The 17185-nt window shown below is 34.0% G+C and overlaps 2 protein-coding genes across 2 annotated transcripts; both read left to right on the top strand.

Annotated features, from left to right (window-relative positions):
* The first annotated feature begins 1087 nt into the window (after positions 1-1087).
* LOC138328883 (uncharacterized) lies at positions 1088-3292 on the top strand. The gene is made up of 2 exons (XM_069275599.1): positions 1088-1663; positions 2030-3292. Exon 2 carries the CDS (start codon positions 2038-2040, stop codon positions 3283-3285), a length of 1248 nt encoding a protein of 415 aa, XP_069131700.1. The 5' UTR covers positions 1088-1663; positions 2030-2037; the 3' UTR covers positions 3286-3292.
* Positions 3293-9590: 6298 nt separating this feature from the next.
* LOC138330067 (uncharacterized) lies at positions 9591-12122 on the top strand. The gene is made up of 2 exons (XM_069277445.1): positions 9591-9740; positions 10101-12122. Exon 2 carries the CDS (start codon positions 10109-10111, stop codon positions 11330-11332), a length of 1224 nt encoding a protein of 407 aa, XP_069133546.1. The 5' UTR covers positions 9591-9740; positions 10101-10108; the 3' UTR covers positions 11333-12122.
* Positions 12123-17185: the final 5063 nt, after the last annotated feature.

The following is a 17185-nucleotide window of genomic DNA, read 5'->3' as shown; positions in this document are numbered from 1 at the left end:
AACTCCAGTATGCTTAAAACTTTAATACAAAATTGATACATAGACAACGAAAATGAAACATTTTTATAAAAATGTAAATCTTGAATAAAAAGCTTTGATAAAAATGGATTTATTTGTTTTGGTAAATCTCATTTGTTGTTGTTTCCTTCCACATACAGATGCTGGCCAAAGGCTGTCCATTTTACATTAAGTACATCATTGGCCATCCACTGATGAATGAGGAAGGAGACTCATTATCAGTTACACAAAATACGTGTTGTTTGCATTGAAATTATGGTTTATTTATTAATATTTACATTTCAAAGGTATGGCTGCTAAACGAAAATTCATATTAGAGTTTTAATTATAAAACATCAAAATGTAAATAATAAGTTGACTTGATCTCATTGATAATAATATGCATAAGAAAATTCACAGTATGTTAGAGAGATATAAAAAATGAAAATATCGATATACAGTAACACACTTTGGAAATTTCAAATACATTTTTGATTTCTATTTTTATCTTTTATGTACCTAAATTTGATTGTTTATAATTGAATGAATAGTTTCTACCTTGAAATAAAGGTTAAGACAGCAGATAGAATGTTTAAACAAGACATTTAGTGAGACATGTTAATCCATGATATTACTTACTGTAACAGTATTATTAACGTGGTATGACAATTATTGAAATGAACAGAATTAAAGAAGAAACGTGACGTTTTATATGACCTTGACCACAAGAGCATACAGCACATGCTGCAAGGTTATCATTATATAGGCCATAGTTTAAATTATTACAACCACCCCTCACTTGACAAATACAATTTATGTATTGATAAGGCGGTAACCATTGTAATTAAAAACTTCTAAAATCAGTAGTTATAGACTTAAGGCCTGAGAAAGGTGTTTTTCTGGCCTATTCTACGCCAAAGAGAAGTTTATTCAATTTAAAAAAACATCCCCTTTTGAACCCCATCAAGCATTGCAACAATTCAAGTATCCAACTGTTAGATACTTAAATAGGACTTAATTGGTTACACAGGTAAATCATGCTTATTTTTTATAGTCTGATGAACACATGCAGGTAAGGTTTATATATAGGTACAATTGAATTCCTTGTACCATATCACAGTTACATGGTTATCGTATCAGAATGGATTTAACATGCAGTTTATTGTAATAATCAATCATGAGTTACACACAACTATCCCAAAAAGCTTCCCTGAATTTTAATCTTGTGAATGTCAAATGAATACTTTAACATCGAAATATTCCAGTGATATTTCTGATAAGTGGTTTTGGAATCCAATTCATGACAGGTAACAAAACACATGCGGTACATAATTGACTTCCCATTGACTACAACAAAACCTACCGACTGTAAAAAACACATTTGTATTCAGAGAACACTAGACCGTTCATACGGGCCGATATAACACGTGATATGCTTTGTAATGACGACGACGGGATCTGTGTGTATTTATAGATATAGGTATAAACAACTTTGTGTGCAGTCTGATTGTCTGCTTGATGGCCGAAATACCGTCAAATGAAACGTACAATTCAAGATGAAAAAAAACGGAAAAAGATATCTTTGTACAATATATTCATATCGTGGGATTTATCACCAAACATTCTGAATATGGATATATCCTTTGATATTCCATACAAAAGATAGGTAAGTACATGTATGTGATCCTGGATAGATATATTTCGATTATCTTACTGTACCCATATACTAAGTAAGGCTAAAATCGTCAATTGTTAGGATGTTAATAATAATCAAATTAGATTCAGTGTACATATTACTTATTTATTATGTTTGAGGGAGAATCAAAGCATGACGTCATGATCAATTCACGTCTTATTATGTTGATATATGTCCTGGTAAAACGTGTACATGTTAGTCGTTTTGGGATTTCTATCTGGGGAGAATGATCATACCCTGTGTTCAAAACAAATGATTAAAAGATTTGCATGTAATCAAGGTTTGGATACATTTTTCTGATTCTTTATTTTTATATGTATCTTTAATTTACTTCAGAATATCTTATGGACGGGTTACAGAAAAAGGCTGTGCAACAAACATTTACTTTCTTAGTAAACTATGTCGATCCTCTACATATTATTGCACAACTGTATGAACAGGAAGCGGTGACTCAAGAAGTAATGAAACAGATTCTTCATGACAATGTCAGGCATAAAAGAGCCATGATATTTTTTGTGGAAATTGTGAACACATGTCCTTTTGATGTACTAATAGATTGCATGAAGAAAACACAACATGGATTTGTGGCTGAAAAATTACTTGAACAGTACCACCAACTGGTTACAAAACAAAATGCGTTTGTGCAACCCGGAATACTCCATATGGTTGATATTCCACATGGCAGATACATCGGCGAAGAACTCGCTTTGTTTTTAGAAAATGGAGAAATTGACAAATTTGAATGGAATGTTTTCAGCATTGTTTCGAAATGGTATGTCGAGTACAAAAGTATGACGCCATCGATAGAGAAGTCTCGCGTGGCGCGCGTCGTCATGGATGCCAAAACAGCGTGGATAAAGTTCCTGGTTGAAGCAGGACAAAAGTGCGATATCCTCGCAGAAATTGATGATGTGAAGAACATGACAGTTCAAACTGATAATCCAGTAACATCTTTGTGCAAGGTATTGGCTTATCAAGCACAAATGATGATGATCCAAAAGAAAGGTGACATTGATGGCACTTTACACGAATATAAAAGGATCAAAGCGAAAGCTGAGTCAGAACGTTTGGATGCCTTTGAAGCTACGCGTTTCTATATTACCGATTTCCTCATTGACTACAGGTCTTATGAACGTACAGGAAAGCGAGAAATTAAAGACAGAATCAAAACCTCGCTGGATAAAATGACTGACCTTGCGGATAGATTAGCTGATCGAAATGAAGCTGTGAAGGAACACTTATCTGTTTACGTCAGAAGATGTCAATTGGTGAAGCTTTTGTTATACCTTGGCATGACACACAAGGGGAAACTTCTCCCGGGACCTGTGTCTGAAGAGGATTTAAAGTCTGCAAAGTCGGATCTCGAACAGACCTGTAGAGATGGAGAATTTGAAAACTTAAAGAAAGGATGGAAAATGATGGTCCATGTAGCTCAAGCGAGGTTGCGACAGTTAGAAGGAAACCATGAAGGAGCCTTCCAGCAGGCGAAGTTTGCGAAGGATCTGTCTAATCAGTTGGAGCACCGTTTTGAGGAACGGCAAAATATTACTGAACTTTTGGAAAACATCCATTCCACAAGAACAAATCCTTAAATAAATACTCAGCATATACATGGATGAATTTGTTTTCCGTGTTGGTTTTCTTCATATGTAACTTGGCTAGTTCATCATAACTTGAAAGATTATCCAAAGATAGAAAACGCAATGTTTCATGAGTTCATTGCGCCTTCCCTGGATTCAAAATACTTAACGTCAACATATACAAAGCTGTACATCTAAATGTTCGTACATTTATTCGATTTGGAACAAAACGTTGTACTGGCATTTAAAGACTTTCACGAAGTTCTTCATAGGATATATTAGTAGAACACAGACTTGAACATAGCTTGTTGTTGAGCTAAAAGGGCAACTCGTATATTTTGGCATACTTAAGTACCAAAGTATACATACTACATTCTGATATGATAAACATTATTTCATAGCCAAATGGCCAAATTATGTGGATACTTCTCATTAAGTTGTCATGTTATTTAGCATGTGGTCCTTATGTAGAGGTATTCACTGAAGCATATTTCACTACACAATTAATAGAAATAAATCTTGATATCATAAATAAAAAGGCAATAAGCATCTTAGTACATACAAGTTTATATAGCCTATTTTTAAAACCCGGACATATAGGGGAAAACTTCTTCCGTGACGTCCCTGGAAACGATGTAGAGGCTGCAAAGCTGTAGATGGAAGTGATCTCTATTGAATATGAGAGACAAAATAGCGTGGATAAAGTTCCTGGTTGAAACAGGACAAAAGTGCGATATCCTCGCAGAAATTGTTGATGTGAAGAACATGACACTTCAAACTGATAATCCAGTAACATCTTTGTGCAAGGTATTGGTTAATCAAGCACAAATGATGATGATCCAAAAGAAAGGTGACATTGATGGCACTTTACACGAATATAAAAGGAACCAAGCGAAAGCTGAGTCAGAACGTTTGGATGCCCTTGAAGCTACGCGTTTATATATGACTGATTTCCTCATCGACTACAGGTCTTATGAACGTACAAGAAAGCGAGAAATTAAAGACAGAATCAAAACCTCGCTCGATAAAATGACTGACCTTGCAGATAAATTAGCTGATCGAAATGAAGCTGTGAAGGAACACTTATCTGTTTACGTTAGAAGATGTCAATTGGTGAAGCTTTTGTTATACCTTGGCATGACACACAAGGGGAAACTTCTCCCGGGACCTGTGTCTGAAGAGGATTTAAAGTCTGCAAAGTCGGATCTCGAACAGACCTGTAGAGATGGAGAATTTGAAAACTTAAAGAAAGGATGGAAAATGATGGTCCATGTAGCTCAAGCGAGATTGCGACAGTTAGAAGGAAACTATGAAGGAGACTTCCAGCAGGCGAAGTTTGCGAAGGATCTTTCTAATCAGTTGGAGCACCGTTTTGAGGAACGGCAAAATATTACTGAACTTTTGAAAAACATCCATTCCACAAGAACAAATCCTCAGCATATACATGAATGAATTTGTTTTCCGTGTTGCTTTTCTTCATATGTAACTTGGCTAGTTCATCATAACTTGAAAGATTATCCAAAGATAGAAAACGCAATGTTTCATGAGTTCATTGCGCCTTCCCTGGATTCAGAATACTTAACGTCAACACATACAAGGCTGTACATCTAAGTGTTCGTACATTTATTCGATTTGGAACAAAACGTTGTACTGGCATTTAAAGACTTTCACGAAGTTCTTCAAAGGATATATTAGTAGAACACAGACTTGAACATAGCTTGTTGTTGAGCTAAAAGGGCAACTCGTATATTTTACATACTTAAGTACCAAGGTATACATACTACATTCTGATATGATAAACATTATACTCTAACTAAAAAAATTAAATTGGTTTTAGTCAAGGCCAAGGTGATGCAATATGCTAAAGATATACTACAGTTCTCTTTTAGGTTTGTGTTAGCATTTAGCTTAAAATGTAAAATTTTCAAACGATAATCCAGTTACTATGCACATGTAATGTCAACAATTACAGTGATAAAAATAGATATGTATGCATTACGAGTTTAATATATCGACAGGTATTCAGCATTGAAGGTATTATAAGACGGACGGCCATTGTATAGTAGGTCATCTCTGGTCATAATCCTCAAGAGAGACCTTTAAACACAAAACATGTTTTGTCTTGTGTTTGATAACATGTTTCAATTATATTTAAGGTTCTTTGAAATACTTCATATATAGGACAAAGGAATCGATTCCTCGGAAAAATACGCATGGTTATATTTAGTTTTTTGGCTGTACTCGCTGATGCAATAATCGTGTGGAGCTATTTGAAAATAACAGTAAAGTTATTTTTATATTTCATTTGTGGAAAAGAAACACCAAATGTATAATTGTTATCATCTAATGATGGCAGCGTTTTGAATTTATTAGAAACTATATCAAAAACAAGAAAACGTAGCTAGATTACAATGAGTGTTGTTATCAGTGGGGAAACAAATATACAACAATAACAATGCATACTCTTGTGTGTATTCTCCATTAAAGTAATACACGTTATTCAATGACCATTCACATTATATTGCTTAACCGCCTTTTTTCTATACATTTATATGCAACAACAGTATTGCGTCATTTAGTGTAATTATCATGCGATTCCAAATACAGTTTGAGGTTTCTTGACGAAGTAAGAAAACGTAGTTATTTTTATAGTCAATGAATAGAGGCTCTTATAGTGTTCTTCTCATATAAGCTTTTATTAAACATAATGCATTTACAATATAATACAGTTAAAGCTGTTTATAAAAACCAGTGGAAATGAAAACTTGTATTACAGTTAAAGCTGTTAATAAAAACCAGTGGAAATAAAAACTGGTATTACAGTTAAAGTTGTTTATAAAAACCAGCGGAAATGAAAAATTGTATTACAGTTAAAACTGTTAATAAAAACCAGCGGAAATGAAAACTAAGTGGTCATGTTTTAAGCATGTGGTCCTTATGTTTAGGTATTCACTGAAGCATATTTCACTACACAATTAATAGAAATAAATCATAATATAAAATAAAGGCAATTAGCATCTTGGTACATACAAGTTTATATAGCCTATTTAAAACCACTGTATTCATGTTAAATAATATTATATTCATATTTATATATATAAATGTCCAAATTTAATGTAAGTGTAAGTAATCTACAACGAACTGGGAAAATGTGGAGGGTGTATGTGGACAATATGACTGATTGAACAAAGCTGATGATTACAGGTTTTGTATTTCGAAAAGGCTTGTCTAGGAGTAGCGCGGGTCGTTATGGACGCTAAATTGACCTGGTTGCGGTTCTTGTTGGAAGCAGACAAACCATGTGATGTCCTTCAACAAATCCATGATGTAGGGAGTTTGATTGTTCATACAGAACATCCACTGACGTCGATGATCATGGTTATGGCTGCTCAGGCGCAAATGTTAATGTTTCCAAACGGCTATGATATGGAGGATATCGTGCATAAATACAACAGCGTCTCAGGAAACGACTTAACGTCTGCGAATATGATTCTCGAGCAGGTCTTCAAAGACTGGGGAAAGCTAGAAATCAAGTGGCAGATGTTGTTAAATTTAGGACTTTTATTTACACTTACACGTTTGTTTAAAAATACAAATACTAGAAGTTTATAAATGTGATCAGGATACGATCTTTCGGTAATTCAGGGCAACTGTTTTTCATCTGTAAGAATTTTTTTGTATAAACTGTACATAAAATGTATATATTGGTGCGTCATAATAGTACTTGCTGACCGTATTGTATGATATCGTAAAACTAAAAATTTAAATAATAAAAAAAAAAACATCTGTATTTGCATTTTGAGATGACCCCCGAATTCAGCAGTAGTCTACGGAGGTGTATAAGGATCACATAGGAATATGCAGCCGCCATATAATATCTTAAATTAAGTGGCGGCCGGCAGAAAATTATCTGGCGGCCGCAAAATAAAACATGTTCGTTCTCAAGAAAAATATTTTCTTATGTGAGCCTAATACGCTTCTGTAATAATCCGTGTACCTTCGAGCCGGCTTCGAGACAAGACATTATTTTTTATGCGTAGGAATTGATCCTGTGACATACCGATCTTTAAATCGATGTGGGTAATTGTCGTAATTATTGTTCTTTACTTCTAAATGTGCCATTGCCTTCACACGACTGTATACTTGTCAAACAGGTCTATATTAGGTAAGCAAGTTCTATGTGTATTTATATTGATTGAAAGAGGAACATTGGTAATTATGTTGCATTACTCATGTGCAGCACAAAGCGGGCTGTTATACATAAATAAAATTCCTTATTGGCAGCCGAGATGGGACCCCTTCATATGACGAAATTGTTCAGCCTAAAAGAAATGTCCCAGGAACTTATCCGACGGAAAAATAATACATGTTGTGGACATTGTCGTTCTTTGACATTTTTTCTCGAAGTCATGGATACTTGTCCATTTGACACTCTTGTTAATTACCTAAAAATACATGCGGCTGATAACCTGCCCCGCAGAATGCATGATCAATTGCAACCAGGTTCAAATGCTCTTGCACTACCGGTAGTTCGTGATATATTTGAAAGTCCATATATCCCCAAATATGTAGTTAATAATTTAGACAAAAATCTACAGGTTTAGCAATCCTATCTGAATTCTTCCGACAGTCTATTTTTTGTTTCGTGACCCTTGTGTATGATATACTTATAAACAAATAAACAAATGGTGACAATTTATTACATTAAACATAATATCTGATCTTGTGAACGATTTAAATTATCTGTAAAATGATAATGTTTAATAAAACAGAATGGAAAAGTCTTTAGAACTATTTATATGAATCCTTGGTTATAAAGCAAATTTGACTTGTTTTTTTTTCAATTTCAAACAATTTTATTGATAAATGCTTATGAGAATTGACAGCAGGCATTGTCTATATTGCTCTTCTCCCTACAAAACAACATGGTGATACAAGTTACTGTACCAACATTAACATTATTGAACATAAACACACTAACGAAAAGACAATAATAATAATCTAATTTCAAATGAATTACTTTAATACAAAATTTATACATAGACAACGAAAATGAAACTATTTATAAAAGCATAAATCATGTTATTTTCAACTTATTTTTATTGGTTAATCTAATTTGCAAATATTTAGTGAATTTTTGTTTCCTTCAACATACAGATACTTATTTAGTACTTTATTGGCCATCCATTGATGAATGGGGAAGGAAACTATTATATAAAATACATGTACACTGATAACTGAATAGAATTTATTTGGTTACACAGGTAAATCAGGCGTATTTTATGGTCTAATGAACACATGCAGGAAAGGTTTATATATAGGTACACGTGCATTCTGCCATATCACAGTTACATGATCCAGAATGGATTTAACATGCAGTTTATTGTGATAATCAATCATTAGTTACACACAGCTATCCCACAAAGTTTCCTTGAATTTTAATCTAAGACTTGTGGATACAAAATGGACATTTTAACATCAATAACATCAGTGATATTTATGATGAGGGAATTATAGATTCTAATGGAGCAAGTCTTTTTGGAAGCCAATCCATGACAGGCAGCGAAAGACACCTTTCAAGAAGAGTTGCTCAAGATAACTCTGAAGTCGGATATAATTCGCCACCTTTGCAATGACAATGTAGAGGTGAGGCGTCATGTAGACACAACGGAAATTGTTTAAGGATTCTAAAACCTGGATTATAAAGGGGAGGTGACTTCATATATTGAAATAATTGCTACTCCAAACAAAAACATTTCGGATTTGTAGTAAGTTCAATGTGCACGAAGAATCATTTTATTTAATACTTTTGATTTAATTGGTTTTTATATATATCTATACATGTACAATGTACATGCATTCTATAAGTATTGTATATTTTACTTACCAGGTACATGTCTACCACAGTAAAATGGACCATTATTTCATTGTCTTTTATTGCTTTCAATGCTTAAAAAGCATGATGGTTATCACTAAACTGGAACTATTTCACTATTCAACGATAATAATTCAACTGGCCACCATTGGATATTGAAACTATCTCTGTTGTACACAATGGATGATGACACAGGATTTTTTTTAAAAGTTGGTTTAGACTTTATGAATATATACATATCATCATAAAGCGATACATATTTGACTTTCCATTGACTGCAATAAAACCTACCGATTGTTAAAAACCATTTGTATTCAGAGAACACTAGACCGTTCATACGGGCTGATATAACACGTGATATGCTTTGTAATGACGACGACGGAATCTGTGTGTATTTATAGATATATGCATAAACAACTTTGTGTGCAGTCTGATTGTCTGCTTGGTGGCCGAAATACCGTCAAATGAAACGTTCAATTCAAGATTAAAAAAACGGACAAAGATATCTTTGTACAATATATTCATATCGTGGGATTTATCTCCAAACATTCTGAATATGGATACATCCTTTGATATTCCATACAAAAGATAGGTAAGTACATGTATGTGATCCTGGATAGATATATTCCGATTATCTTACTGTACCCATATGCTAAGTAAGGCTAAAATCGTCAATTGTTAGGATGTGAATGATAATCAAATTAGATTCAGTGTACATATTACTTATTTATTATGTTTGAGAAAGAATCAAAGCATGACGTCATGATCAATTCACGTCTTATTATGTTGATAATGATATATGTCCTGGTAAAACGTGTACATGTTAGTCGTTTTGGGATTTCTATCTTGGGAGATCACACCCAATGATCAAAATCAATGATTAAAAGATTTGCAGGTGGTTTGGATACATGTTTCTGCTTCTATTTCTATATGTATCTTTTCTTTTTTTCAGAATATCTTATGGACGGGTTACAGAAAAAGGCTGTGCAAAAAATATTTACTTTCTTAGTAAACTATGTCGATCCGCTGTATATTATTGAACAACTGTATGAACAGGATGCGTTGACTCAAGAAGTAATGAAACAGATTCTTCGTGAAAATGTCAGGCATAAAAGAGCGATGGTATTTTTTGTGGAAATGGTGGACACATGTCCTTTTGATGAACTTATCAATTGCCTGAAGAAAAGAGAACACGAATTTGTGGCTGAGAAACTGCTTGAAACGTACCATCGACTGAAAACAGACCAACTCGTTTATGTTCAACCAGAAATACTTTTGTTGGGTGATATTGTAAGCATCAGAAACATCGGAGTAGAACTGGCAGTGTATCAGGATAATGGTAAATATGACAAGTTTGAACAGCGTGTGCACGCCATACATTCCAAGTGGCATTCTGAGTACAAAACTAAGAACTCATCGGCGGAGAAGGCTTGTGCAGCGGAAGTCGTAATACATGCCCAGTTAGCATGGCTTAAATTCAAGGTGGATGCTGGAAACGAGTGTGATGTCCTTATGGAAATAAAGGATGTTACACGTTTGGCTGTTTACACGAAAAATCCAAACACTATTTTGAGCATCGTTTTGGCTTATCAAGTACAATTGCTGACGATCCAAAACAAAGATAACATCATCGGCATGAACGAATATAACAGGACCAAAGATGCCGTGTCCAAGGATTTGGACGTTTTCGATATATCGACTCTTATTGTTACGGATACTCTAGTCCACAGCAGATCGTACGAACTTACAGGTAAGCAAAAAGCCAAGGACAAAATGATAAAGCGTCTGGATAAAATGATTGACCAGTATAGCAGTTCCGGTGATGGGGACCAAACTAAGCAGTACTTGTCTGCATTCGGACGAAATAGTATGTTAGTAAAGGCACTTGCATACCTTGGCATGACATACAAGGGAAAAATCATATCAGCTGTTGTGTCTGATGACGATTTAAAACATGCAAAGTGGGTTCTCGAGCAGATCAGTGGTGAATTCGAAAAACTTGAAAGACGGTGGAAGATGATGTTCCATGTAGCCCAAGCGAGGATGCGACAGCTAAATGGGGACGTTGAAGGAGCCCTTTTGAATGCAAAGGTTGCGAATGAACTGTCCATGGAGCTTAAGCATCGTTTTGAAGAACGCCAAAATATCATTAATCTTTTGACAGATATTCAATCCTCTGCATAATCACTCAAGTAACGAGGTACAAGTATTATGTCTAGAAACCAGATAATGAGTAATGAAATGTTGATGATCAAATTAAATTACATTCATTTAAAGTAACAGAGTGTATAACATGCTTAAAAGTTGTTAATGCATTAGTTTTTTCGGGGCTTTGGCCACCATAAAGCTTAGAAGCCAGAACAGAACGTGTTTGATTAAGAATGAAATACATGTATATGGAACCTTATGGAACCTTATGGAACCTTCCGTGATAAAGATTATTTAAACGTCTTTTCTCGTATTTCCCCCAAACGATTTTGATTCGGTTTGTTTAGTTTTACGTCCTATTAACAGCCAGGGTCATTTAAGATCTTCTGGCAAACAACATCTCGTTACAATACATTTTAAAATATCTCTTCTGCTCTTTTTGAATGCCTAAGTTTATCATTCCCATCAATTGGTATTTTATACTAAACGCTATCTAAATTTCATTTGTTTTATGTATGGGGGAAGTACCAAACCAACCAACAAAAACGAGAGAGATAGAAGTAACATTGGGCCATATTCCACGTTTGTCAGGATCAGAAATACATATATATATCTTTCAATGTAGGATTCATTTATATCATTTTATCATACTTTTTTGTGTTTCGATTATAGAACTTATACTTCACATTGTGATATTTACTCAGCTGTGAGACGATATGAGACGCCTTCCAACAGCGTCTCATCTTGTCGAGAACGCTACACAAATCCACTGTAATAAACGTGTTTTTTCTCAAAAACGTTTTAAATGCGTCCACTGAGACAACCACAACCTTTACATTTTTTTTTCATTTTTAACTGTTCAGGGCCCAGTTTCATGAACATTCCTTAAATTTAAGGAATCCCTTAACTTAAAATTCCCCATAGAAAAGCATTACGAAACTTAAGGAAAAAATCTTAGATAAGGAGCCTTCCTTAAAATCTGTAATGCTTTTCTATGGAGAATTTTAAGTTAAGGGATTCCTTAAATTTAAGGAATGTTCATGAAACTGGGCCCAGCCTCTTCAAGATTTTCATCACATTTTCGCCTGTACATATATGGCACGGTTTAGTAATTCTCTTTAGAGTTTGAATTTTAATGATAACAATTAACAGGATCGTGAACAGTTGATTGCATAATTGAATGTCGGTTAAAATATGCGTATACCGATTTTAAAGAAGCCAAAACGATTACTGCACATGTAGACTGTACATTGATGTGTGGTATTATTCTAGATGAATTAGTCCTGTGCAGCTGGGTCAAATGTGTCCACATAAGTCTTTATTCTTGATGAACACCCTTTTATCAAATAGTCTGGATAACAACATGAATGTATAACAAAACAATGCGTTGAGTTCTTTAAAGTACTGAATACGCAATTTAGTTTACGATAATATACACAATGTATCTACATTTTATGTATGTGTGTTTCATATATTTTCAAGAAATGTCTCACTTTCAGTTTTTAAAATCTTGAAAGACGAATATGAAAACATGGCCCATATTTTGGGTTGTATTTATTGAACAATTATCAAAATTCAAGATGGTGGCCTATCGGCCATCTTGTTCACTGATCGGTCCGAAAATGCAATATGCAACCATACCCTTAGGGGAACATGCAAATGAAATTTGAGACAGATCCCTTGTGTACTTTCTGACAAGTAGGGAGTTTCATAACTTCTTGCACTTATCTCTGTAGTCACCTATTTCTAATTTGCATATTTGTTCTTTACCGTATAGCTGGTCATTTACTGGTATCAAAATTTTCGCGAGTTAAACTGAACCTGAGAAAATTAAAGTTTAGCGGATTTTGTTTGGGATCTGGTCTTCAGAGTACTCAATCTCTTTCTTTAGTGCCCGTATCTATAGTGTAAACTTTGACGATATGCTGAAAGACCGGTGAATTGCAGTGCTAGGACAGAGTAACTGCGTTCTGTTAACGACTACCTGAAAGAATGTTTTTGTTAACCATCATCCATCGCATGCATTGCCAATTTGTTAAAATCAAATGTAATAAATGCATTGCATGCGAAACGACAACCAGAAAAATAATGAGTTGCGTCGAGAAAGTGTATGACAGTGTATAAAATGTATCAGGACATTTACACTGCTAAATAATAAGCCTAACAAAAGTATGTTTAAAGAAAAAAATCAGATAGGTTCTAAACATATTTACCATGCCTTTTTGTTTACTCAGCATGCAGGTACCACAAACGTTCAGGGAATACTATGATACCTTAAATGTAAGTACAAACGATACATGTAGTTGTCATTCTGGGGTTCGATCCTGGAAGACATCAATAATTACTGGATGCTCTACAAGTTACGGATGATTTAGATTGTCTAGTCCTGCTACAGATAAAACATACTACAGAAAGAACACAAGCTGTCTATGAATGGCACGTTCAATAACCCAATAAAAAGTATACTAATGAGCATACTGTTTCAGTATCATGAAATATGAAGATATTTGGGAGGTACTGCTGCTGCTACCCAACGGTATTATCTTGGCAATCAAATAGAAATCTGCTAAAAGGTCAATTGGTTCTCAAAACATTTAAAATATCGATAGAATAAGTCTAATAAATACAAGAATATTCATCCAAACGTTAAAAAAAAATCCAAACCGTAGCCCTCCATTTCAAAGTATGGATCCAAAGTCCAAACACGTAACATTTCTACGATAATGCATCATAATTTTGGGCAAGATGTAACGTCGTCTGCATGGATGTGTATATGGCACCCTGATAGCGGAATGTTTATCATACTTGAAAATTGTCGCTTCAGATTTCCCTTTAAATGTAGTTTTCAAATGTAATTTCAACAAATCTGACGACACCCCATGTTTATCGGCGTGGAATGAGTATCCATTGATTTCGCTACAATAATGCCAAAATAAACATAAAGGACGATGCATATACATCATAATGTTATCTATAGACGCATGTATGCACCTTGTTCAAACTATTATCATCTGTAATTTATGGAAATCTATGAAATACAGTTACCTTGCGTCTCAATATAAAACCAGAAGACGATCCAAACATACAGATACCGGCGCGGATTGCAACTGATTGTTCGCTTTATACTTGCTTATTTCTAAGTAACTGACCCTCCGTGGTTAACTCCCTTACTGTTTTCACATGACCACTGTGATAATAATTTTTAAAGGATTTGAAGATTTTAAGTAGGATTTTAATGAATGTTTATACTCATTTATAAAAACGATGAAAATACGATGACAATGCATTAGCGTCGTCTGTCAACATACGGTATATCAGCTGACAAACATACTTGGGGTCAAGGTTATACAAAGCGGTCCTCATGCGGTCCTCATGCGTGATTTTACCCACGTGTGGACTGTGGCACCAACAGAGCGTAAATAACGGAATATCCTGGTATTCCCCAATCATTGCCACAATCCTGATTAACTACGACATTTGCAATTAAGAAATATCGCCATAAGGTTATCAACTCTATCATTTGACAACATTTGTTATTTTTTTACGATTAAAAATACTACGAAAACATAATGGGACTTAATGTGTTAAACTGTAAATCGGGGAAATTGAGTATCGAGAAAGAGACATATTGCCATGGAAATGTGTTGGTTAACTGTATTACAGATATAAGTTACAGTTATTACATTTTTAAAGAGGAAGTAGAATTGATACTTAAAGAAATATATCTGTATGCATTACGAGTCTCATATACATGTACCGGCAGGTAATCAGTATGGTAGTTATTATAAGAAGGACGATCATTCGGTAGTAGGTCATCTTGGGTCATAATCCTCAATAGAGACTTTTAAACACAAATCGTATGTCTCGTGTTTGATTACATGCTTCAATTATATTCAAGGCGCTTTATAATAATTCAAATGAGAAAAAAATCGTTTACTCGGAAAAATACGCATGGTTATATTTAGTTGTTTGGCTGTCTTAAATGATGCAATAAACGTGTGGAGCTATTTGAAATTGTCAGTTAAGTTATTTTTAGGTTTTATATGTGAACAATCTATAATTATTATCATCTGTTCATACCAACGTTTTGATTTCATTGGAAATTATATCCAAAACCAAAAACTGTGGCTTGATTACAATGGGTGTTGTTATTAGTTGTGTAACAAATATTTAACAATAACAATACATACTCTAGTATGTTTTCTTCGCTATAGTAATTAAATGCACGTAATTCATTGACCATTCACATTTTGTTGCTAAACCGCCTTTCTTACACAACCATCAACAATATTGCGTCATTTAGTGCAATTATCCTGTAATTCCAAATATAGTTGTTGTGCAATTCCAAATATAGTTGTTGTGTAATTCCAAATATAGTTGTTGTGTTTTTGATGATGAAATAATAAAACGTAGTCTTTGTATAAGAAAACGTAGTCTTTTTCTACTGGATATTGTATTCGAATCACAATAAATGGATGACATCACATCTATGTTTTAATCATTTTTAACTTCCGGATTTTATCAAACTCAACAATTGAATAGGATGCGAAAAGGAATGCCGTGTTGATATTTTTATTCTTATATATATATATATGTGTGTGTTACGGGATCTATATTATATAATGACATTGTGTCAGAGTGATTTTACTTGCAATTTGGAACGGCCAGAAATCGAATGACAATATGATTCATTTAAACATATTGGCATTTAGAGAACACCAGACGGGTATGAGTTTGGATATAATGTGATTCTGAGAAATGACCGAAATAGAAGAAATACGTACATAAACCCTTGGTATTCGACTTGGGTGATAGTCTACCTATTTACCTACGTATTTTTCTTCAAAATGTAAAAGGGTGATAATAATGGAAAATACATATAAAGTGTTTTTTCTGGGATTTATACTGGTGATTTTCTGGCTATGAAGCTATCGTGTGACGTTTGGTAATATCAATAGGTTGCTGTATGTGTAATGCTATAACGCTATATGACCAAATGGGAGATAATTTAACTTTTAATCTTAATTTAATTGTGTGAGTTGCTCTCTTTGGGCAAAGATCGTCGTGTTTAAAAGATAACAAAATGAGAATAAATGGATACTTAGAACTAAGCGGATGTGTTCAAGTTCTAACATCATTAACAGCATAGAGTTTTGAGTGATTAAGATGTTTTAATCAATGGTTTAAACATAAAATTTCACGCCAGACATTTTGCAATAATTGCATTTTTTGTATGTTGTTTCATGAAGCATAACAATTACTGTGAGTGAGCTATTTCACCATTGTGCTAACTTATTTTTCAAATACAATTTTGCATCAGAATAAATAGTTTAAAGTATTTGCGCCCATTTTGTTGTTCTTTGCTATGAGATTTATGTCAAATTCAAGTACATGTACATATACAACCAGGGTCCAAAATGAACCTTCGTATAAAATTTGAGTAAGATCAATCCATCCCTTCAGTACTTTTCGAGAAATATCGATAACAAACTTCAACTATCAAAATCCTAAATGGCTGTCTGTCGTCCGTCTTATTGACCAATCTGTCACAAATTAAATGTGCAAAACTAGGACACACCAGGAGCCTATATATATAATTCACCAATACTTGATACGTAATTTGATAGATTGTGAAAGATTCTGAAGAAAAAAACAGCAGGTTATTTATTTAACCAGTTACAACGCATATATAGTTTTAACTATGAGCTCAGAAAATGTAATGTCTTGAATAGCACACAATATGCAGTTGACCCTAACTACTCTTCTACTATATGCAGAACAAATAGAAATCCATTCTTTCCAGTCAAGAAAACAAATTCATTTACAAGACAAAAGGTATATTTAACTTCTTCAGTGCCAAATGATACATAAAAAATACATGAAATCAAA

This window comes from Argopecten irradians, chromosome 8 (assembly GCF_041381155.1).
Source record: "Argopecten irradians isolate NY chromosome 8, Ai_NY, whole genome shotgun sequence".
Lineage (NCBI taxonomy): Eukaryota > Metazoa > Mollusca > Bivalvia > Pectinida > Pectinidae > Argopecten > Argopecten irradians.
This window is presented reverse-complemented; position numbering and strand designations above follow the sequence as displayed.

Coding starts and splice junctions, on each gene's coding strand:
- LOC138328883 (XM_069275599.1), top strand. CDS start 2,038: ATGGACGGGTTACAGAAAAAGGCTGTGCAACAAACATTTACTTTCTTA.
- LOC138330067 (XM_069277445.1), top strand. CDS start 10,109: ATGGACGGGTTACAGAAAAAGGCTGTGCAAAAAATATTTACTTTCTTA.